At 36.8% G+C, this 23,821-nt stretch overlaps 1 protein-coding gene across 1 annotated transcript in view; it reads left to right on the top strand.

Annotated features, from left to right (window-relative positions):
* The window catches only part of TMC3 (transmembrane channel like 3), an 81,599-nt gene that overhangs the window by 34,137 nt on the left and 23,641 nt on the right, over positions 1-23,821 (top strand). The window contains exons 6-15 of the mRNA XM_069097545.1: positions 439-537; positions 634-776; positions 3,414-3,561; positions 5,487-5,530; positions 9,644-9,791; positions 12,900-13,009; positions 14,174-14,252; positions 15,788-16,021; positions 19,303-19,431; positions 19,734-19,801. Of these exons, the coding sequence (XP_068953646.1) occupies positions 439-537; positions 634-776; positions 3,414-3,561; positions 5,487-5,530; positions 9,644-9,791; positions 12,900-13,009; positions 14,174-14,252; positions 15,788-16,021; positions 19,303-19,431; positions 19,734-19,801 (1,202 nt within the window). The remainder of the gene's footprint in view (positions 1-438; positions 538-633; positions 777-3,413; positions 3,562-5,486; positions 5,531-9,643; positions 9,792-12,899; positions 13,010-14,173; positions 14,253-15,787; positions 16,022-19,302; positions 19,432-19,733; positions 19,802-23,821) is intronic.

Here is a 23,821-nt window from a genome sequence, read left to right as displayed (position 1 = left end):
TTTTCTTCTGCTTTGCTAAGCCATAATATTTGAAAAGAGATTACCTCAAAACTTGTGCAGAGTTTAGGGTACTGGACTTTGAATGAGGATGACCTGGGTTCTTTCCCCTCAAATATTTACCAGCTATGTATCCCTGGCAAGACATTTAACCCAATTGGTACTCTCTTAGTTTCTTCTGTAAAATGAACCCAATACCTTCTATGATCCCTTTTAGCTCAAAGTTAATATCCAATGATTATTTCTCTTCACCAGATATACAATAAACACCAACTGTATGTTAGAGATTGTGAGTTATACTCCAATGGTGATGGTCCCAAGTGCCAATTCAAGGTCCCTTTATCAGGCCAGTCAGCTCATTTTTCCCTATTCCCTCTTCTCCCCCATTTTCCTCCAGAATGGATACTCAGTTTATGGCACTGATCTTTCTTTTCTCATCAGCTGATTGCAGGGCAACCCTTCGGAAGCACCATTAGCAAGACTATTCCCAAAGACCATGTTGCTTCAGCACAAGACTTGGACACCGTCTGGTCCCTGGGGGTAAAGTTTATAAATCTCACTGTCTTTCTCTGTAAATACAACAACATTTGGGGAAACCAGGAGTCAGTGATGATGTTAATGGTATTTTTCTTGCAGGGCTATCTCAAGTACTCTGTTTTATTTTATGGCTACTACGGCAAGGAGAGGAAGATTGGCAAAGCAGGCTACCGACTGCCTTTGGCTTATTTCCTGGTTGGCATGGCAGTGTTTGTTTACAGCTTTATCATCCTATTAAAGAAGTAAGGTTGTGAATGTGATTGCATCTTTTTCTGGCCTATCGTCTTTGGCCTTTTAGCCCATCCTGTTGCAGCTTTACTGTGTGCTTCTAAGGCAAGGGCTCTTAGCTTGGGTTCCCATAAGGGGTCTGTGGATACATTTCTGGAGGCCCATGAACTTGAAAGGGGAAAAAAATAACACATTTATTTTTACTAACCTCTAAATGAAATTTAATATTTCCTTTAATTATGAATGTAGGCAACAAGCCATTTTTCTGAGAAGGCATAAGATTATTCAAACTCTCAAAAATGTTCATGACCCCCCAAAAATGTTTAAGGAAATAAGTATTAGGTACAATCTAGCTAGTGAAGTAGAATTTTTTTTAAATTGATAGAAATATAATAGGTCCTCTAGTCTCCCATAATATACATTCTAAGAGTATTATGAATAGGGAAATCCATGGATGCCATATACTACACTTTTGAAAATAAGGGAGAAAAAGGAAAAGATGAGAAGATTGGGGGTGGAGGGAGAGATAGGGTACTTACATATGTTTTTTTCATGTGCTTTTCTTTTTCCTCTTTTTTCCTCTTTCCCTCTCCTCATCTCATACTAGCCATGCAACCCTGGCAAGTTACTAAACCTGTCTGGGACTCCCTTAGTTTCCTCACCTGTAAAATGGGTTCAATGTCTTCTAAGGTTCTTTTCAGATCTATTTTATGATCCAATGATCATTTCTTCTTACCAGATATACAAATAAACACCAATTGTATGCTGGAGATTATGAGTTGTAATCCCACCAAATTAGATACTGAACTGAACTGGAAAAACCAGCAAACAAGAAAGCAAACCTACTTTTATTAAAAACCTGCTAGGTGCCCCCATATACTCTGCAGTGGTGACACTGGCCTCTTAGCTGCTCCTTGAATAAAGCATTTGATTTCCAGACTACAAGCATTTTCACTGGCTGATACCATACCTGGACTGTCTTCCCTCCTCATCTTCACCTCCTGGCTTCCCTGACTTCTTCTGAGGTCCAGAAAAATGTTCATTCTTCTACAATAAGTCTTTCCTGATCCCACTTAATTCAAATGCCTTCTCTCTGGTGGTTATCTCCAATTTATCCTGTATGCAACTTACTCATATGTAACTGTTTGCATGCTGTCTACCCCAACTAGACTGTGAGCTCCTTGGGGGTAGACACTGTCTTTTGCTTTCTCTTTGTATCCCAAGAACTGAGCACAGTGTCTGGTGCATAGTAAGCACTTAAATGCTTATTGATTTATTAGCTGATAGCCAAGAAACATTGCCTGCCCTCAAGAAGTTCACATTCAACAAGGGAAAAGAACAGGTATACAAACAAATAATTGTTGTTCAGTCATTTCAGTCAAGTCTGACTCTTTGTGACTCCATTTGGGATTTTTTTTTTGCAAAGATACTGAAGTGGTTTGCCATTTTTTTTCTCCAGCTCATTTTACAGATGAGGAAGCTGAGGCAAACAGGATTAAATTACTTGTTCAGGGTCACACTACTAGTAGGTGGCTGAGGCCAGATTTGAACTCAGTTCTTTCTGACTTGAAGTCCAGGACTCTATCCCCTTTGCTACCTAGCTTCCCTACACAAATGAGTATAGATAAAATAATCTGATTTAGATAGGGGCACTAGGATAAATTGGGGACAACTAGAGTTTATGAGAGGCATACCCTCCAAAACCAGTCCTATATCTTCAGGTATCAAAACACCAGCTGCTGCAAAAATGTTGAAGTTTGTCCTTAGCATCTCTGTGCTAACCTTTCTGAATCACTTTCCAACCTCTCATCTCTACCTTCTACCCCCAAGTCTGCTCTCCACACACATAATTTCTCCATTCAGCTTTCATTCTCTCCTCAGATAAAGTCCTCCTTCTTACCTTGGGTAGCCTTTGGAGCTCCTCCTTCTTCCAGAGTGCTCTTGTCCTCCAGTGTTCCCTTTGGTATGATCTTGATTAAAGTGAATAGAACCCACGAGTAAATCAGATTGAATGCTGCCTTCCCTAGAGCCATCTTTTTTTTTTAAGAGAATCTTAACTGATTCAAATGAATCTCTAATTGGTTAAAGATTTTGGTGATGATGCTAAGAGAGTAGATTGAAATTCAAGAAAAAAATTTTAAAAATTTTGGAAAATAAAATGATGAATTTGCTATATAGTTTAAAAGTATGCTATCCAAAATATAGTCATTACTGCATGTGATCTGCTTTTTCAATTCTACTATGTATATGGAAATACTTATCTTATTTTGCATTACTAACGTCAAAGTTTTAAATAAAGAAAAATATTAAAGTTGAATAAGGAAACATTTTTGAGTAGAGAGCTTTCCTGGGAACCTTGTCTATACTTGATCACCACAACACTCTCCATAGTAATCCCCTTCCAGAGCCATTGTTGTTCCTATGTCAGAGAAAAAAATGCAAAGGAAATGCAAAAAGGAAGGAAGGAAGGAAGAAAGGAAGGAAGGAAGGAAGGAAGAAAGGAAGGAAGGAAGGAAGGAAGGAAGGAAGGAAGGAAGGAAGCATTTAATAAATACCTACCATGTGCCTACCACTTGCTAAGTACTCTCTGCCAATGTAAAATCCTACATGAAAAAAACAGATCAGACTTTCTTTCTGATGATGTTTTACAGAATGGCAAAGAATTCCAGAATGAGCCTTGCAAGTGCATCCAATGAAAACTACACATTTTGCTGGCGGGTGTTTTGTGCTTGGGATTATCTCATAGGAAACCCAGAGGCTGCAGAAAGCAAGGCTGCTGCCATTGTGAATAGCATCAGGGTAAGCAACATGACTGCTGAACCAATAAGGGGATAGGGAATAAAGACTCCCCTCAGGATATATTTGCTTTTGAGAAGTTATCCAGAAAATTTATTAGGAACATTTAAGACTCTTTCAAAAAATATCTCTCCCCTGCCCCAAAACATACACTGGAAGAAGTTTAGCCTAATCTCTCCAGTTCTTAACATCTCAATTAACATCTTCTTTATCTTAATTAATGAAATTAACATAATGTTTTATGCTGTTGATAACCTTAGCATCATACATTTCAGAAAGTATTAGGATCAAAGGATCATAGGACAAATTTGGAATTGTAAGGCATTTCAGAAGTGATCAGATCCAATAAACTTATTTTACAGATAAGGAAACTGAACTACAGGGAAGTTAAGTGACTTGTCTAAAATCATGTGTGAAGTAACCATCACTGGATTTGAGTCTTCTTATTCCATTGGCCAATGCTCTTTTCACCATAATAAACTGAAGCTTTCCTTACCTACTATATTGATGAACTATGAATGGGTTATTATTAGGAATGTTCATATTGTTCAGTTTACAAATTGTTACCAACCAGTGTGGGTAACTATTGGAAGATTTATTTAAGTAAATTCTTTTAAGCAAAGGTTTAAGTGCTTCCTATTTGCTAGGCCTCTGGGAATACAAAGACAAAAGTGAAATGGTGCCTGCCCTCAAGAAACTTATACTCTACTATAGGAACACAATATATATACGGATTAATAAAGGTAATTAGAAGAGGGAAAGAACACTATTGGATGGGATAAGGGTGGGGTTGGAGGTTTAGAGGTTTCAGGAGGAGATTTACAAAGTTTACAAAAGCTGACCCTTGAAGGAAGACAAAGATTCTGAAAGGGAAAATTAAGGAGGAAATGCATTCCAGGAATATAAGGGACACTGAGATCAGGAACAGGTGGCTTACAATAGCACTTCCCATATCCAAAGGCCATTTGCCTGGCAGCCTCAACTAATCCTAATAGAGCTAAGAATTTGGAAATAAGCAAAAAGGATTAGTTAAAGATGCCACAGCATTCAAGCTCCACAACTCATACACTTTTCTAATAGGATAATCCCTCAGTATCTTTCACAGAATCTTTTTCCTTTTATTATATACACAGTTCTAGCAAGGATGTTTATCTGAGTAGTTTAGCTTACAGGAACAAAGGATATTTAGCTTAGAAAAGAGAAAGGGGAATTTTTATCTTTAAAAATTCAGAACTATGCAAAAAAAGGGGAAGAGGATTTCAATTTGCATTATTTGGCAGAACTAGGAATAATGGTTAGAATATACAAAAAGAGAAATTTGAGCTTACTATAGGGAAAATTTCCTAACCATTAAAGTTATCCAATACTAAAATGGTATATCTCTGGGAATCCTGATACAGGATTCTCCTTAATTGAAGTCTGAAAGCAAAGGCCCAATGAACACTTTTTGGGTGTGTTGTAGGGCATTCTTGTTCATGTATAGATGGGACTAGATGGCCCCTGAAATGCCCTACAACTCTAAAAATCTGTGATCTTGTTGCCAGCCCACATTAGATAAGACCCAGAAAGTTAGAAAGGAAGGCAGACAGGGTATAGGTCAAAACAGAAACATTGACAGCTGAAAATGAGAGCTACCAGTCTGACAGGGGAGAATATAAACTATAAAATAAGAGTGGGGGAAGAAGAATTCAAATGGCATAAGAACCTAGGGTCTTTTCATATAAGGTCGTATAGGCTATTGATTTCAATATACCCAAAGGCCATCCTTATATTTTAACAAATGGAAATAATTTAACCCTGAGACCTTCATTCTTATATGTGTATAATCTCAAAACCAATAACATACCTAGAGAAATAAGCTTTATGATAAAAAATAAATATGATGATCAACTATTAGATTTATTTTAATGTTATATGTTTTCTTGAAGGAGGCTATCTTGGAGGAACAAGAGAAGAAGAAAAGCAAAAATTTGTATGTATTAAAACTATACCTTTGTGTTCACCCAAGTAAGTCATGAATTTTCTCTTCATTTTATTTTTTTCCAAATCAGTACCTCATGTGTAACTATTTTCCACAAGCATTATTACCACTGTTCTTTTTATTCTGCAGTGCTATCATCCTTCTATGATACAATATTGAGTAAGTTGATAATTTACCTAATGTTGAAATCAGATAGATTACATATCTTTCCATAGCTCACATACAGTTCATAAAAAGTATGTCCCAAAATTTCTTGAGATCATATAAGCTTTTGAACAAGTGTGAAGGAATCAGTTCTTTGCTATTCTACTTGAAGAATACATCCTGTGGCTTTTTCTCAGCACAGTATGTCACATTCAGGCATCAAATGAGCAGATGTTTGAGTACTACTTATCAAAGTTCCTGTCTTTCTTCAGAAACAAATCCTTTTCTTAGGGATCATGAGGCCCATAACTGAGCTACCTTCTATTTCAGTTCAATTCCAGCATTTACAGGCTTTCCTGGGTTGTTTCTTTTGGTTTATGTCTGTCAGATGTGTACCGACATCATTAGAATTATCAGTGCAACTCATACTTCCCTTTCCTTGTTTCCTCCAATCTCTTATTTCCTCTTTTGTGGCCCATGGAATTTAAAATTAAGCCAGCACTAAGTGATGAAGTGTTAGAACTGATTAAACCTCCTAGAAGAGGAGAATGTCCAGGCCAGGAAGGCATACAGATGTTAGCTCCTATCATTTTGCTATTTAAAAATAACTAAAAGTCTATACTCTTTGATGTTCCCAGAACACAGAGAGTTTGTCCTAAAAAAGTAATAGCTCAAATTCATATGGTGCTTTAGAGTTTTTAAAAAATGCTTGACTTATAACAACTTGTGAGTTGGTCACTGAAAGTATTATCAGCTCTATTTTACAAATGAAGAAGTTCAGACATGGAGAATTATTTGTTAGCTGATCACAGGACTTCTAAGACTAAGAGTAAGGACACAAAACCCCAAGCCCAGTCTGTGTTTTCTTCCTCCTATAACCCACTACATTTTCTGAAGAGTTAGAGATAATCAATTCGATTTTCCTCAATACATGATTAGTAAACTAAGTGATAAGAAAGGAGCTTTCCTTTCAGGATGAAGGATCACCATCATATTACATAAAAAGCTAGAGAACCAATTAGCTACACGACTCACTAGTTATATAACTTTGGGCAAACCATTTTACTTTGCTGAGTCTCCATTCTGCCATATATTAATCTTTGAATTTGCTCCTAGTTCTGATATCCATTGATTTTATGTAATATCAGCTTCTTGTGACTTAGGAAGGTAAGCAAAGGGACCCCAATATAAAGATAGTTTGTAACCTTCCCTTCAAAGATTAGAAACAACATTGACTAAGTTCTTCACATTTCTGGAACAAACAGGTCTTCATTAAGTTGAACATAGGTTCAAATGCTAGATGAGCTATAGAAGTTTCACATTTTAACTTGGTTCCAGATACTCTTAACTCTGATATTTCATGAGTATATGCTATTACTTACTAGAGGGAAAAAAAAAACAAAAAGTATCGCTAGATTGCTGCAAATACTAGCTTAAATGCATGCTATTTAAAGCACGGTCAATGTTGCGAAAAAGAACACTAAACTTAGGGCTAGAAAATCTGAGTTTGAGTCATAAATTCATAGTATTATAGATTCAAAATGGAAGGGAATTAAGAAACTAAGCCAACCCTCTTCTTTTACAAATAAGAACACTGAGGCCCAGAGAAGTCAGGTGATTTTCCAAAGATTACTCAGCAGAGCAGCAAAGGCAGGATTTCAGCTCAGGCCCTTTGACTCTCTCAGAGGGTGACTGATGGGTGGCTTCTTTTTGCTTCCACTTTGCCTTCCTATTCTAAAATATCTGGGCAGTTTCAAGATTTTCAAAAATATGATATCTTAGGGCATTCAGCTAATTCAATGATTTTTTATCCTCAATCTGTTTCCCAGGGCAGTTGTTTTTACTATGAGATACCTTACACTTTCTTCTTTTTTTTTCAGCCTTTTGACTTTGTTTTAATATTTCTTGCTTTCTCATGGAGTCATTGGCAGGCATTTATTTGGCTCATTTGAATATTTAGGCAATTTGTTTCTTGGACCAAGCTTTCTAACTCTTGTGCCAAGCTATTAATTCCCTTCCCAATTCTTTCTTCATAACTCTCATTTATTTTCTTTTCTTTGTAATTAATGGAATAAGACAAGCATTTCCATAGCATAGTAGTATAAAAAGATATTTGCACATGAAACTGCAAATTTACTATGCACAACATGCTATTCCTCTCAAATATACAACAAAATTATCATGTAAATTTCCTTTTATTTTTTTCTTCCCTTCCTCCTACCTCTTCCCTAGAGATGTCTACCATTAGACACAAATAGGTATATGTGTGTGTGTGGATATATATGTAAAATTATTCTCTTCATACTTCTATTTATCAGTTCTTTTACTGGATATAAGTAGAATCTTTCTTTATATGTCCTTTATAATAATTTAGGTATTTATAATAGTCAAAATAACTTATTCACTCATATTTTCCCACTTAGGTGGTCTTGTGTCATTTATAAAAACATTTTTTAGTTCATGCTTTATCTCTTCCAGAAATTCTAATAGTTTGTGCCTATGCTCTCTCTTTGTCTGAGGCCATACTTGTAGATATTTTTGAGTCATTCTCTTTTTCTGGGTTTGTGTCTTGAGCATCCGTGCCACCATAATAGCTGATAACATCAGGATTCTCTTTTTTTTTAATTGCTATTCTCCTAGCCTACTTATTCACTCCAGACTTGATGTCAGGCTGGATTCTAGCACACTTCTGTAGAGAAATTCAGGGCTGATCTTATTGCTGCCTAAGGTAGCAATCACAGGGACAAACTAGGAACTGACAAGTTTTCAGTACAGCCAAAGTGGTCTGATGAAGGGAAAAATCTGGTTGCTGCCCTCCTGGTCTGAGCTCTGCAAGTTCCTGACCTGGTTTTGGGTCTGAGCAAGATTAGACTGCTGCTGGACTCGGTTCACATCAACTAGCTAGAAATCTCTGAACTTTCTCCTTCATGTGCCGCTCAAGACCTCCCTACCTGGGAATGGCACTCCCCTGGGCAGGTTTCCTTTTCAGTGCATCTAGGTAGTATATGACAAAGCTGCCAGTTCATAGCTATCCTCATTGTAATGCCCCAAGTAGTGTCTAGTGGTGGCTGGTAGGAGTCTGGGACCTGCTCTTATTATGGGCACTGGAGAGCTCCAAATATGGCATACTCCTGGTCAACCCTGGGGTCTATCTAACCTCCTCTCTTTCTCCCTACAAAGAAGCTAGGATGGACAAACGATTCACTGTGACTTTTCCTGGAATTCTTCATCGGGATTTGGCCTGGTGCATTTTGTAGATCTGTTTGGAGAAGTGTATGGTGCAAAGCTTATCAAACAATGCTTCTTACCATTCTTCCATCTTGGCTCTGCTGCCTTTTAAAATTAAATGGAGTAAAAAAATAAAAAAAAATAAAATTAAACGGAGTTCTCTTAGCAACTCACCAACTCTACTACTTATTACTGTGGCACCATGTCTCTTAATATTTCTAAGTCTGTTTCTTGATCCATATGATGAAGATAAAAATACCTATATCACCAACCATACAAGGGTTTTGTGAGGATCTCTTGAGAAAATGTATAGAAAACACTTTTGAAATATAAAGCACTCAAATCAAAGATATTATTATTATTATCTTTGTATATAAAAGGTAGCACATTAGTGGTAGTATGTGCCCCAATCAGAATACCCTGAAAGGCAGTATAATTCATTGTGGGAGTGAAGAACCAATGTTCCCAGCCATATATCGTATAAAGAAGTCTCCATCATCACATACTTGTGAGGAAAAAAAAATGGGCAAGAGATAAACTTGTTGGTAACTTTCTGTATATGTCTGTCTATATTTTATATTCCTCAAGAAACAAATAACTGTTCAAATAGCTAATTATTATTCCAAACAGAAAAATCCAATTTGCAGTAAATGTGTTTTATTACTTAAAGTACTGTGTGATAACTGCCCTTCCAAAGAGAGTCCTGTGACCCTTTTTCCTCTTTTTTTTCAGAGCAGTGACCATATGTCTCCGAATCATTGCAAACATCTTAGTGCTCCTCTCACTTGCTGGGAGCATTTATCTCATCTACTTTGTGGTGGATCGGTCCCAGAAGCTGGAACGGACCAAAGAGGAATTGACCCTTTGGGAAAAGAATGAGGTCTTGCATATTAGCTCAGCTTGAACAAGAGTGCCTTTGAGAAGGCTCATTCCAGTTTTCCTATTGAAAGTACTGATTTGTAGTCATTGCAGCTGTGTTCCTTTTCTTTTTTTTTTCAAGTATAGTCAGAAATATGCCTAAGAGCTTACACTCATCACACCCTACCCAAGAGTTGCTTATTATACCTGCTCTCTAAAGCTTCAAATGCAAGGGATTTAAGCTAGCAGCTACACATTTCAAGTCTTAATAGGAGACATTTTTTCTTCTCAACCACAGAGGGCTTTGGAAATGTTAGTTCAAGTTGATCCTTTTCTACTTCACATATCCTTAAAACAAATGTCACCTCAGCTCCAGAGATCACCTGTTGAAATACAGGGATTTAAAAAGCAGAAGGATTTTTACTTTACAGAAGTATTTTGTAGGAATGACAAATTAATAATCAAGTTCTGAGGGAGCTAAAAACTCAGGTCCCTTCCAACTCCTATATTTGAGAATCACATGGCATAAAAATATCAAAAATTCTAGGGATGGTAAAATAGTCACAGTCCTTCTACTGAATGTTTTTTTTTCAAAGTGAGTTATGATATAGAGTCAAGGTTAAAAAGGATTTGGAGAGACAATCTACTTAGACCAATCTGTCAAGACTACATTAAGACCATGCCACTTGAGTGAATATTTATCCACATTTTTTCTATGACATTAAAAATAAATTCCGAAATTTCCCCTGGTAACAATCTCTCTGCCAGAAAACTTACAACTCAAACTTAAATCTATTTGATATCTTTCTCCCTTTTCTCTTCTCATTGAAGATGGTTGACTAAAAGTTATTATTGTCTGAAAAATGAATCAAACATAGTTTGAATGATTATTAAACCATTTTTATTTTCTCCATTTTTCCATGCTTTTTTCCCTTGGTCTTATCTTTTACCCAAGTTGAGGGAAATGGGGACAGAGTGAGCAGACTACTGAAAAGGACAATGAAACTCATTGTTCAATTCAACAAATATTTTTTAAAGCACCTACTATTTTTAGAATGCTGTTTTCTATGGTATGGAGATTCAAAGACTAAAATAAGATGCAGTCTCTGGCTTCCTAGAACTTATAGTCTACAGAGGATATAACACATTATATACAACAAGTGTATTAAAAGATTATAGACTAGATGCTATATGGAAATGATCTTAATGACTGGGCAGGAAAAAGGAAGATCAGAGAAGGCTTCATGCAAAAGCTTATGATTGAATTGAACTTTAAGAATAACTAAGAGTTCAACAGGTAAAGATGAATAAGATTTAAGTTGTTGACATAGGTATAGGGACCAGCATGAGCAAAGACATTGAGGTGGGAAATGGGAGCAACAACTACAGGGACAAGGAAGAGTTCAATTTGATTAGAGCAGAGAATATATGGAGGGCAATACTGTGAGAAAATACTGGAAAGGTAGGTGGTACCAGGCTGGCCTTGCATTTCATGTTAAGGAATTTGAGCTTTATTTAGTAAGTAATAGGAAGCCATCTCAGAGTCTGAGCAGAGGACTAACATGTCCAAATCTATGCATAAGGAATACTTCTTGCTAGCAATAGGTTTGGAGGGGTCAGGAAGTTGAGGAAGAAGGACTAGGATGCTATTATAATAATCCATTTGGGTGGTAACATGAGTCTTTCCTATGTAGTAGAAATAAAGAGAGGTGTCAGATGGGAGAGTTATCAAAAGGGTAGAATCAATGGAACTTGTTCTAAGTCATATTGTAGATAAATGACTTGAGAGAGAAAGAGAGGAAGAGAGGGAAAGAGAGAAACAGACACAGAAAATATAACACCAAGTCTTCAAACATGGGAAAACTGAATGAATGAGTAAATGGCAATGGAATAGACAGAAATATTTGAAGGACTGTCACATAAAAGAGGCATTACATATGTTCTGCTTAGATCGTCATAGTAGAGTTAGGAGCAATGCATGGGTGAAACTGTAGAGAGACTGATTCTAGCTCTACAAGGAAATACTTGCTAACAATTAGAATTGTCCAAAAATGTATTGTGTTACTTCCAGAGAAAATATTTTCCACCTCATTGGAGATCATCAAGCAAAGGTTGAATGATCGATCATTTGTTAGAGACATGCCATAGTCATTTAATAAACTCTATGGATTGCTGTAGAAGAGAATTCCTATTTAAATATAGATGACCTTTCAGATTCCTTTCAACTCTGAGATTTCATTATTCTTAGTGAAAAAGGAAAACTTATTGGAGAGAATGAAGGAAGTTCATTTGAGGACAGGTTGACCTTGAGTTGCCAGTGGAATATCCAAGTGGCATCCAGTTACTGGGCATTGGAAAAAGTAGATCTGTCATCAATATCAGCAATATAGCTATGGGTTGTATTCTGTCCCAATATCCCCCACTCTGCCAGAACCAGATTAATATGTAATTGGGAAATATTTAACACAATAAATAAAAATAAGTAGAACATAGATAATATATAGTTTTCTAAGTCAATATACAACTGCAAGGATCCTTATGTATGGTTTAGTTGCAGGGTTGGGGAACCTGCAGCTTTGAGGCCACATGTGACCCTCTAGGTCCCCAAGTGTGGCCCTTTGACTGAATCCAAATCTCACAGAAAAAAATCCCCTTAATAAAAGAAATTGTTCTGTAAAACTTGGACTCAATCAAAAGGCCACACTCTAAAAGGCCACATGTGCCCTTCAGGCTGCAGATTTCCAACCCTTGCCTTCTTTTCTATTTGAGTTTGAAACACTGAGACTGATGATCACTGATGTCTTTTCCGTCTCTGAGTTTTCCCCAGATACTCAGCCTGAGAAGCATTGGGTGGTATAGTCATATAAAATGAAGATCAATTCTCCCATTATCCAAATACATGTATTATTACCATTATTTTAAGAGCTTTCTACATCAAATAATCACTGCTATTTTAGAATTGCTTACTGTTTCAGAAATTGTATGGCATTCCTAATCACTCACATCATTTGTTTGCTATGTATTATAATACACAAAGTACTCTTATGACCTCTGTTGTAAAAAATTGTAACTAATATAGAAATTTAAGATGATTTCAAACCTCTAAGTCTGAATTATATTTCCTCTATAGGTCAGTGTAGTAGTTTCCTTGATTACAATGATAGCTCCTTCTGCCTTTGAACTTGTGGCTGCATTAGAGATGTACCACCCACGAACCACATTGCGATTCCAGCTTGCGAGGTACAGTAGTCACTTTCTGTATAGTCAGTGTATGAAGTATACCCCTTCCACAAAAAATAAATGCAGCAAGTTTGTAAATCCTTTAAGGAAATTCTTTCCTCAGGGCTTAATATTGAGAACCTGGCATTACTATGCTTGTCACTAATAAATGTGAAATGAAGCTGACATCTGTCATGTTCTCCTTAACTCCAAAGTCCTTCTCTGGTAGTAATAAAAATAATGGAGAGGCATCTATTTTCTGTAGAAATGAAGTGACATCAATTATGGCATCACCAAAAAAAAAAAAAAACATGTTCTAGAATTTTTAGAGCCAGAAGGGAACTTAGAGATTATTTAACCTTGCTCCTCATTTTGCCAGTGATAAACTGGGGACCGTGGAGGTTAGGTGACTTCCTCATGGTATCATCGTGAGTGACTACAGGGCTGGGAGCAAGTCCATTTTCCTTTGGACTATATCATCATCCTCTCTTAATCTAAGAGATGAAAATGCCTTTCTTTGTGCCTACCTTTCTAGGAGGCATTAAGAAGAATCTAATTTGTTATCTCATTTGTCCTCACAATAATCCTATTAGGTCAATTGGTACCATTGTTCTTGTTTCACAGTAAGGGGGAAGGGGGAAGGCTTAGTGACTTGTCTTTCTGCTTCTTTACTAGATTGCAGCTCCTTGGGGTGAGGAGTTATGCTTTCTTTGTCTTTGTGACCCCTTTCCCCTCCTCCCCCTCACCATTCCTAACAACTTGTCTTATATATCTAGCAGGTTGTAAGGAAAAGGGGAGAGAGTTTCTATTTAAAACACACACTGGTTCATGCTACTACCTAAATCTGTCTCTCTTCCCAAATCTGACCATATGCTCACCTGCATAAAGGAAGAATAGATGAGATAATATATCTCAGGAGAGAAAGGATTGTAAACTGCTCTCTGAGGTTGGCTTAAAATATCTGATCTAATCTAATCTCCACATTTTGCAAAGAAAGAAACAACTAGAAAGAACTCTAGTTATTTGTTCAAGGTCACACAGCTAGTGTGGCAGACCCAGGACTAGATTCCCAGAAGGCTGACTCAACACTTTCCATTGTACTAGATTGATTATAGTTTCTGCAGTACAGACCCATCAACCAAATGTGCAACAGCTAATTTCTCATTGCATATTTGTTACTTTCAGGGTTCTTGTGTTATATCTGGGAAACCTATACAGCTTAATCATTGCACTTCTGGACAAGGTGAACAGCATGAGTACTGCTGTGAGTATTTCACCATGCTCTAAAGATTACTGTCACTAGGTTTGAACATGCTGAAGGATGTCCTATCTGCCACATAAGAGCCACACAACCCAGAAAAGGAAGGAAGGAAACAAGGAAGGAACGAAGCAACGAAGGAACGAAAGAACAAAGGAACAAAGGATTGAAGGAATGAAAGAAAAGAAAGCACCTTCACAAAGAATATATATATATATATATATATATATATATATATTTATTTATTTGTTTGTTTGTTTATTTATTTATTTATTCATATCAAACATGAGTTGTTCTTAAATTGATCCAGCAGTGGATAAATGATAACTTTATGCCCATGTCCTTCAACAGCACCATGGAACATCTGAAATCAGAGATGTGTTGAAGATGATGAATTGGGTCAGTCATCCTAGGTCCCATACTTGAGGCCCTTGGCAAGTGTGCACCAAGTCTAAAAATCAATAAGCATTGGAGAAGGGGGTGGCATTTTTTAAAAGACTTTGAAACAGAGTAGAAGGAATACCTGGAGAAGATGAAATCATTGGTCTGATCCAATGGAATCTCTCTCTGTCTCTCTGTCTCTGTCTCTGTCTCTCTCTCTTTCTCTGTCTTTCATTATACATACATATGTGTGTATATGAAGACATATATGCACACATAAATATCTATAAGATGCTTATCTATCTATCATCCATCTATCTATCTATCTATCTATCTATCTATCTATCTATCTATCTATCTATCTATCTATCTATCTATCTATCACCAGACCTGTGATATCATTGGTGTAAGGAACTCACAGAATCACAAAACTTGAGAATTAGAAGGAACCCTAGTGATCATCTAGTCAACCCACAAGCAAAATGCATCCCTACTATAACATAACTGACAAATGGTCTTTTAGCTTCTGCCTGAAGACCATTAAGGAATGAGGACCTATCAGCTCTCTAGGCAGTCCACTATATTTTGAATAGCTCTAAGTTTTAGGAAATGTTTCCTGATATCAAGATCACATTTTTACCTTTGCAACTTCCACCAGTTGTTCCTGGTTCTACTCTCTGAGGCCAAATGGAATAACTCTAGCACCTGTTTCATGTGGTAGCCCTTCAAATATTTGGAGAGAGCTATGATGTACTTCTCACCCCCCAGTCTTCTCTTTCCTTTTTCTTTTCTTTTTTTGATAAATATGTGATTTTTAAATTAATTGATTTTTTATTAGTTTTCAACATTCACTTTTATAAGATTTTGAGTTATAAAATTTCCCCCCTCCCTCCCCTGTCTGTTACCCAAGACAGCATGAAATCTGATATAGACTATACATGTATGGCCTACTCTATATGTAGCAGTCTTCTCTTTTCCAGACTAAACAAGTAAGTACTAGAATAAAAACTAAACCCCATTTTTCCAATAACTATTCTTGGCCAAAATGAGTTAGGTTTCTCATTCTATAGGCAAATGAGGTCATTTGTTGAAGGAAAGACATCCTGGGAACAGAGTTTCATTGACACAGGTGTGTGCAACCTCTGTTTTCCTTCCTGTAGGAAACTGAAGCTAAAAATAATGTAAGCAACTGGGTGGATTCTCCTCACTTCCTACCCACAAGAGCACTTCCTGAGGAAGAAAAGTGGTCCCCAACTATTCCTGGTATCCAAATGAAACCAAACAGCACAATTCAGAATTACCTGGTACCCATTGCCATCACGAATAAAACAACTTCCTACAACTATAATGTGCAGAATCAACAGGACCAATGCTGGGAAACATATGTTGGACAGGTAATCAGGATTTATTACCTATGAGGGAAAAAGTCTGTGACAATTAACTCCTGAGAAGCTAAAGGATAGATAGAGAATATGGAGGTCATGAGTTTGGGAGATGCTCAGAGAAATGAATTCTGCCTGAGTCTGGTTGGGTTAGATTTATACCGTTCTGGATCCAAGGATGCTCTGGGAAGTACAAAGCATGGTTGGAGAACAAGGAGGCTTGTGGCTTCTGCTTTCTGGGGCAAGAGAAAGGGAAAGAGGAATTACAGAAGAACACCAAGTATGAGAGAGAAAGAAGGCAAGGTAGGTAATGTGTGCTTTAGGCAAGCAGATTCTAAGAAGAACTAGAAAAAAGGAGTCATGAAAGGGATTTAGGGTGTGAATTAGAGAAAATAAGTCCTAGGCCTCAATATATTTGCATATGGCATAAGGATTAACTCACAGATCAACAAAAATGCTATTATTTTTATTTTTTATTTTTTAAATTTTATCCCACTATTGTACACGATAGAGAGACAGTACAGCTTAGTGGAAAGAGCACTAGGGCTAGAATCAAGGTGACCTGAATTCAAATTTTACCAGATGGGTTACAATATGTTCCATGAAGAAGGACCCCAACAAATGTAGTTCATTTTAGTATGTGCCCCTTTTAAGAAAGCCTGGGAAGTGCTATGTGTCACGTTCTGGAAGCAAGAGGTCAAGAAAAAGTCAAAGTTACCATTAGTGAACTAAACATGGAGAACCCAGGAAAGAGAAGATAAATGAGATCCTGATAAAAGGAGTCTGCAAGCCAAAATCTCAAATATTGGGGTTGGGGAATAGGGAACATATGAAGAGTGAAATTATAAACTATAGAAAGTCCATTAAACCCCTTTGTAGGTACCACAATGCTAAAATTTTGGGGAATAAAGAAGTATCACCATATATCATGAGAAAGAGGATTTGAATCTATCTAAACAGATTATATAGAAAAACACACTTCTTTCTATATAACCTAGAATAATCAAATTATACATCTGGAAGACACTTCAGAGGTCATACGGTGTGACCCCTTTTTGAAGTATAACTACCCTTGACCTTTGACTTATATTTCCATATTTTAATGTTTCAAGAATCTGTGATTCCTTTGATGTGGCTGTTCACTGAAGATGGCATTGCTGGTACTGTGTTGGAAGAGCAGCTCTTCTGTACTTTAGTAAATTTTGGTCTTTGTGTTTGGCTATGGCTAAAAAAATCATCACTCTGCAGACATCTCTTGAACCTAGCTAAACTGGTTGTTGGATGACAGATAGACATTCTTAAATTCTTTCCAGCTTGGTTAGCTCATGCACGTCAACGTTTAATGGACAATTACCTAGCTATTGGCAGTCTAGGGCCATGTGATGATACACCTTAGAGGAGAATTCTGGTGGAGGTCTAAATATATTTCCCTAAATTCCATTTATCTTTAGATACCAATTCCTTTGTTTAGATTCACACATTTATTTCTCAGAATGCATTGGCTTTCTTCTGCCCATCAACGTTATAAAATAACAATAACTACAACAACAATAATAATAATAAATAATGCTACATGTATAAAGTAAAACTATAATGTAATGAGAACAATGTTGTTAAAAATGGATCAGAACATAAATATCCAACTGAGTGTTACCTTGCTTCAAAGTAGTCACCTGGAGAAGATTTCCTCTTTCTTCAGTGACTACCCTTACTGTTTAGAACTTTTCCTTGGGAAAGGAAAACCTTCAAGATCACTTCAGGAATCTATCTATTCCCTTCCACCCCCAATAGCCCACCCACCCATATACTCATCCTCATTTACTGCCACTCATTTCTCACCAATTCAAATGTCCCAAGACAGCATCTGGAGAATTTGTCTAGTCTCCTATGGGGATTCCTCTGATGCAGACAACACTCACTTGGATCTATCCATTCTGGTTATCTAACAGTGTTATACTGTTTATGGGAAATGAAGGTAGCATTGTTGGTATAGTGGTTTGTTTTCTACAGGTATCAAAATGTTGTAAGACATGAAAAGTCAGCACTGGACTATTAGAAACTGAAATGGGAGTCAGAAGACTTGGGTTCTAGTCACACTCATACAATTAAAGGCCTAGATTTTGCCAGGAAACTCCAAAGGTTAATTATATCCACATTTTTGTTAGCATCTACCACATTCAAGGACCCAGTTCACAAAACCATAACATTGCCACACCTTGTTACTCTCAGTTTTCCTTTTATCTCAAGGGATATGATACTATTCCCTCACTCACCATCAGCTGCCACTTCTCTGGTCCCAATACTCTAGCATCCCTATCCCAGCACCCTCCTCCCCAGTCCTTAATGAATTGGAAGCCAGGCCTCTCCTCCTTGAAGCGACAGGCAAACTTTGATTCCTTTCCAGTTTTTCTTTTCCCTCAAGGCTAGTCTAATTGACTGACAGCCTCAAGTAAGTACTTAATCAGTATTTATCAGAAGAATCAATAGATTAACATCTAGAAGGCTCAAATAGAGATTAGCAGACAGCCTAGGATCAATGCAAATTCATGTGGGTGGGGGAGGAATTTGAGAGTGTAAGGGGAAGACAACTGGTGGAAACAGGGCTGCCTTAAAGTAGGTTAAGCAAAACATGAAAGAGACATAGAAGAAGAAGAGGAAAGCAATGTCAATAAACATTTATTAAGTCCTTATTATGTACCAAGCACTATGTTAAGTACTGGAGATATAAAAAGAGGCAAAACATAGTCCCTGCCCTCAAATTGCTGAAAATCTAATGGGGAAAACAATCCTAATTTGGGGGGAAATAACAACATTAGAAACAAATGGAGAAAAATATAACCCTAACTCATAATTTTAAATGTATTGAGCTGTAATTATATTAGAGCTATGTATATCTATTATTATATCTAATATAATTATAAGCTGTAAATGAATTGAACAACCTTCTAGAACCAAAAATCTGATAGATAGGATGAAAAACTATAATATTGCTTATAACAAATTTTTAAAAAATGAAATACATGGAATAAAAATTAAGGGGTGGAAAAAATTTACTATGTATCAGTTTAATGTAGAAAAAAAGAAGTTGCAATCATACTATCAGACTAAGTAAAAACCAGATTCAAAACATAAAAAGGGACAAATAAGGCAACTACATTACACTGAAAGGAGGCGTAGGTTCCATTTCACCAGTGCTAAAAAGAGAATGAATGTACTGGCAAATAGATAAAGAAGTGACAGGAAGAAGTTGCTGAATTTATATAGTCAATAACACAAGACCTTTTATTTTACAGGAAATGCTGAAGCTCTCCATTATCGATATGATTTTCACAGTGGCAAGCATTCTGCTTATTGACTTTTTCCGAGGTCTTTTTGTTCGATATTTAAGTGACTGTTGGTGTTGGGACCTGGAAAGCAAGTTTGTAAGTTCAGTAAATATCAAAAGATATTTAAAATATCTTAAAATTGGTTTAAGATATCTTGCTCAAGAAGTTCTGAGTGAACTAAGTTTACCTTCTCCTGATGGTTATTTACCACATTAGCCAGACTTATAAGCTCTAAGGGGGATAGACTATGCAGGAGAAGGGAAGAACTAGTTTCTCAGGAGACTAATTTGTTCCTATCTAACTCTCTCCATGCCCCCCTTTCTAAAAGGTTTACAATATTTTATTTTACAATATTAAACAATAGTTTACTTTATTTAATTACTCATTTTTACTTCTAGCCTGAATATGGAGAATTCAAAATAGCTGAAAATGTGCTCCATTTGGTCTACAACCAAGGAATGATTTGGTAGGTAACAAAGTTGTTTTCATGTTCTGGTCTGTCTATTTCAGTTTATGAATGCACTGTTATCAAATGTATACAGCATTTTCTTGAGAATTCAAGTTACATCACTTCCAATAACAATTATCATCTATAATTTCATAAGACCTTTCCTTGTCAGTTCTCAAAACCCCTTATTAAGCCAGTGACAGCATATTTCCAGAAAGGGTGAGAATGATCAAGAAAAAATATTCAATTCATTTTTATTTTGTTTAAAAAAATCAGCTACCACATTTAAAAGTGACCTCAAAGAAAAATTCAATAAAAGCTAGCATGAAACAACTCTTCCTGAGCTCTACAGAAAAGCAAGAAGGGGTATGACATGGAGGAAAAGGATAATGAGAGCTAGCTTTATGACAATCTCTTTTCATCCATGAATCTCCATGTGGTTCATCTATAAAATAAAGATATTGGACAAAGTGATCACAAAAGTTCTTCTAATTCTAACAACCTATTAACAATGAAGTGACCATAAGAGTTTCCACCACACATAATCTTACAGAGATGCTATCACCATCTTTTGTGAGTCACAACAAATCTTTTCTTGAAATGTTTCCCAAGTATCACCCTTCCCTAATAGAAATAATAAAAGTTCACTTCTCTTCTCTCTCCTCTTTTTCCCCCTTCCTTGTCTTCTCTTGTTCTCCCATGCTCTTCACGTCCTATAGCTTTTACAAGAAGAAGTGACAACTGTGTCTGGGAGGAAGTGAAAACTTCTCAGACCATCTTGGATTGTTAACTTCTCTTTTCCTCCTCCATTACTGCTGTCAATCAGCAGCAAGCCTTTTTGAAAGTCTTTCAACCCCCCACCTTCACTTCTTTGTCTGGTTTCCCTGACTCTCCTCCTAACCAGTGGGAGTCAGGGACAGCCCAAGCTCACTCCCCAACCAATGGGAGTGAGGGACAATGGGGGGAAATATGATCCTGCTGTGTTAGGGTTTAAAAACTTTGTTTGCCACCCCTTGGGTGCCTCTTCCTCATGTTCAGTCATGGCAAAGACTGCCCTCTTCTCCCAGGAAAGAGAATAAATTCCTGTTCTTATCCCAAGAGATCTCCGCGTTCTTGATTAAATGTTGGATGAGGTGTTTCATTCCAAACAGCTGTGATAAAGTAGAAAGATCGAAGTTGGGGAATTGATGCCAGGGCTCTGGTCCTAGTGTTCCCCTAAGTAGCTGTGTGACCTTGGGTAGGTTTCTTTATTTACCTAAATTTTCTCATCTGAAAAGACATGAAAGATTGAGCTAGAAAAGTCTCTAAGCTCCCTTCTGACTTATCTTCTCATTTTCCTCATCTTCTTCCCTCTTTTTATATATCTTCCAATATCTTACCCCAACTCAGCTCTTTCCTGTCCTTCCTTTCTAAGTTCTCAGCTGGTTCTAAAATACTATGAGTTCTTTGATTTTTTTTTTCAGTTCTTTCATTTGCAGCTCATAAATGGCCCCATGCTTCCGCTTGAAGTCAGAGGAAAAGGCTCATGGCTCTTCAAATGCCACAGATTTGTCCCTGCTACTATTGTCTTTGTTATATTAGGGTACAATGAAAAGAACTCTGGATTTGACATCAGGGAATAGAATTTTAATTCCAAGCTCTGCCACTTACTACATTATGACCTCTCCTTGGCTTCAGTTTCCTTATTGGTAAAATTAGTAGAGTACATGATTTCTAAAAGTCCTTCTAGCTCGAAATCTAAGCTCCCCTCCTTTTTACAATCATTTCTGCATAGCTCATTTCCACACCATGCTATCACTGTTGCCTCCACCTTCTGACCTACTGTAATGTCAATGGAATTTAAGATCTTCCCTAACCATCAATAGGCCTCATGTGGAGCCTTTAAGGGAAGCTTGCTTAGGGGACACTTGCTTGTAGGAATGCTTTCACACCTTTTGTTAATTTCTAATTAGGCACTGAGTCAGGAGGGTTGTGATGCCTTCTGGCTCTGAGAAATATATATATATATATATATTTTTTTTTTTTGCTTTGGGGGTATTTTACTTTGGGGGTTCACTTATGAGGGTCTTATGATTCCTTGTTCAAGATTCTGAGTGGCCCTAAGTTCAGAGCTCCCCAACTGCTCAGATGTAAAGGCTCTCTCAATCCAGGGATGTATGTAAAGTGTTTAGCAATATTGCTTTGATTCAGGCAGTCAGAGCCCTGTCTGTTGGTCTTTATTTTTCTGCTTATATTTTCTCTGAAGTTCAGAGTGCTGATTTTTCCCCTGAACTAGTGAATGTAATTTTATAAAGAGTGTTGACAGCTATCTTTCCTAGTAAAGCAAATCTAAGAACTTGTGCTAGCAGCCATACTGGCTATGCCAGTGTGGTAACCACTACACCAACTGCCTGAGTTGCTACAACATTTCTAATGGCTCCATTTGTTCATCTTATTATTGGTGATGGCCAAGAAGCCACTTTCCCACAATGCATCACTCACTCACATGAGTAAAACTCCTTTAATCATTAAAACAATCCTGTGAATTAGATATGCCAGCTGTTATCTCCACCTGACAGTGTAGAACTTTGAAAAACAGAAAAGTTCAGTGACTTTTTTAAGGTCATATGCTTATTGATGGATGCAGGATCCAAGTCTCTTATCTCTTAATACAGTGGTCTTTCGACAAGACCGCATTGTGCGGTCCTATTTGTTAAATGACCCTTCCTCTTAATTCTATTCAGACCAACTACCCACCATACCCAATGACAAAAGGAAGTTTTATTATAGTCAGAGAAATGTAGCTAATACTTGGGAAAAACTTTCATTGTGCCAACTAGTATTGGGGGAAAAAAAGACTCCTAAAGGGATTGTGGCCTATATTTTTTTCCTTTTGAGGATATTTAAAATGGAATTCCCTTCTATCTGTGGAGAAGGTTCAGGTCTATGAATGTTTATAAATGGAGATGTTGGACTTGAGCATTTCTATGGTATGTTTCAGTTCTAAAATTCTATGATTCTATGAACACATACATTGTAATAGTTCTACCTAGCCCACATGTATATGGTGCTATTTTCCTGTTTAATCGTTCACGGGACTTCTTGATAATTACATCAAAATTTAATTTACAAGCTATTCAAGTCAATACTCACTTTATTTCCACTGTATGCATGACACTGTGCTAGAAATTGGGGAATTAAAGACATAAATGATATCAATCTTTCTCCAAAAATGTTTACAGTCTAAAGGAGTGAAGACACATTTACACAAATACCTATGATATAAGGGAGAAAGAATTAAACAAATACAAATAAAGAATCAAACAAATACAAGTAAAGTGCTATGAAGTATCTAAGGAGAGAGGAGAGGCTTCATGGAGATGGTGACTAGGATAGGACTTAAAGATAGATAACTACTTCCCTAGATGTATAGAACAGACCTTTTTCAGCAAATAACCCTTTCAACCACCATCACCATTTACCTTTCCTATTCTTACTAGCCCCTACTGAGGATAAGTAGATGGACAGAAGAGTTGTTAAATGGCACCTTAGGATTAATGGCATCCTTCACCATACAATCTTCCCTATTCTTGCAATTCATCACCTTTGTTCCTTTATTTAAAGTCGCAATGCTATAGCTAAATAATTTAACAATTTGATTTCTTCCATCCTTGAATATCTTGTTCTCCTGTCTTTCCATTATTCATGATTTTCCAGTCTTCAGCCTTGGAGCATCATCTGCTTTCTTGAATAATGATCTATGTCCTATTTCCTAAGTGCAGGTCCTTCCCTATGCTCTATCCTAGACCATCTTTTCTCCCCTTTCTACATTCTTTCCCTTGGTGATATCATTACCTCTCATTGGTTCAATAATTATCTCTATGTTAAATATCCCTAAATTTATATATCTAGCCCTAATCTTTCTCTCACCTTTAACAGCCTGCTAGGAATCTCCACATAGAAATCCTATCAGTTTCTCAAATTCATCATGTTTAAAACAAAAACTCTCCCCCCTGCCCAAAAAAAAAAAACCCTATTCTTCACCCTATCCTTATTTCT

Source organism: Petaurus breviceps, unplaced genomic scaffold (assembly GCF_028583685.1).
Source record: "Petaurus breviceps papuanus isolate PSGF00001 unplaced genomic scaffold, PetGlider_PUasm1.0 37, whole genome shotgun sequence".
Lineage (NCBI taxonomy): Eukaryota > Metazoa > Chordata > Mammalia > Diprotodontia > Petauridae > Petaurus > Petaurus breviceps.
This window is presented reverse-complemented; position numbering and strand designations above follow the sequence as displayed.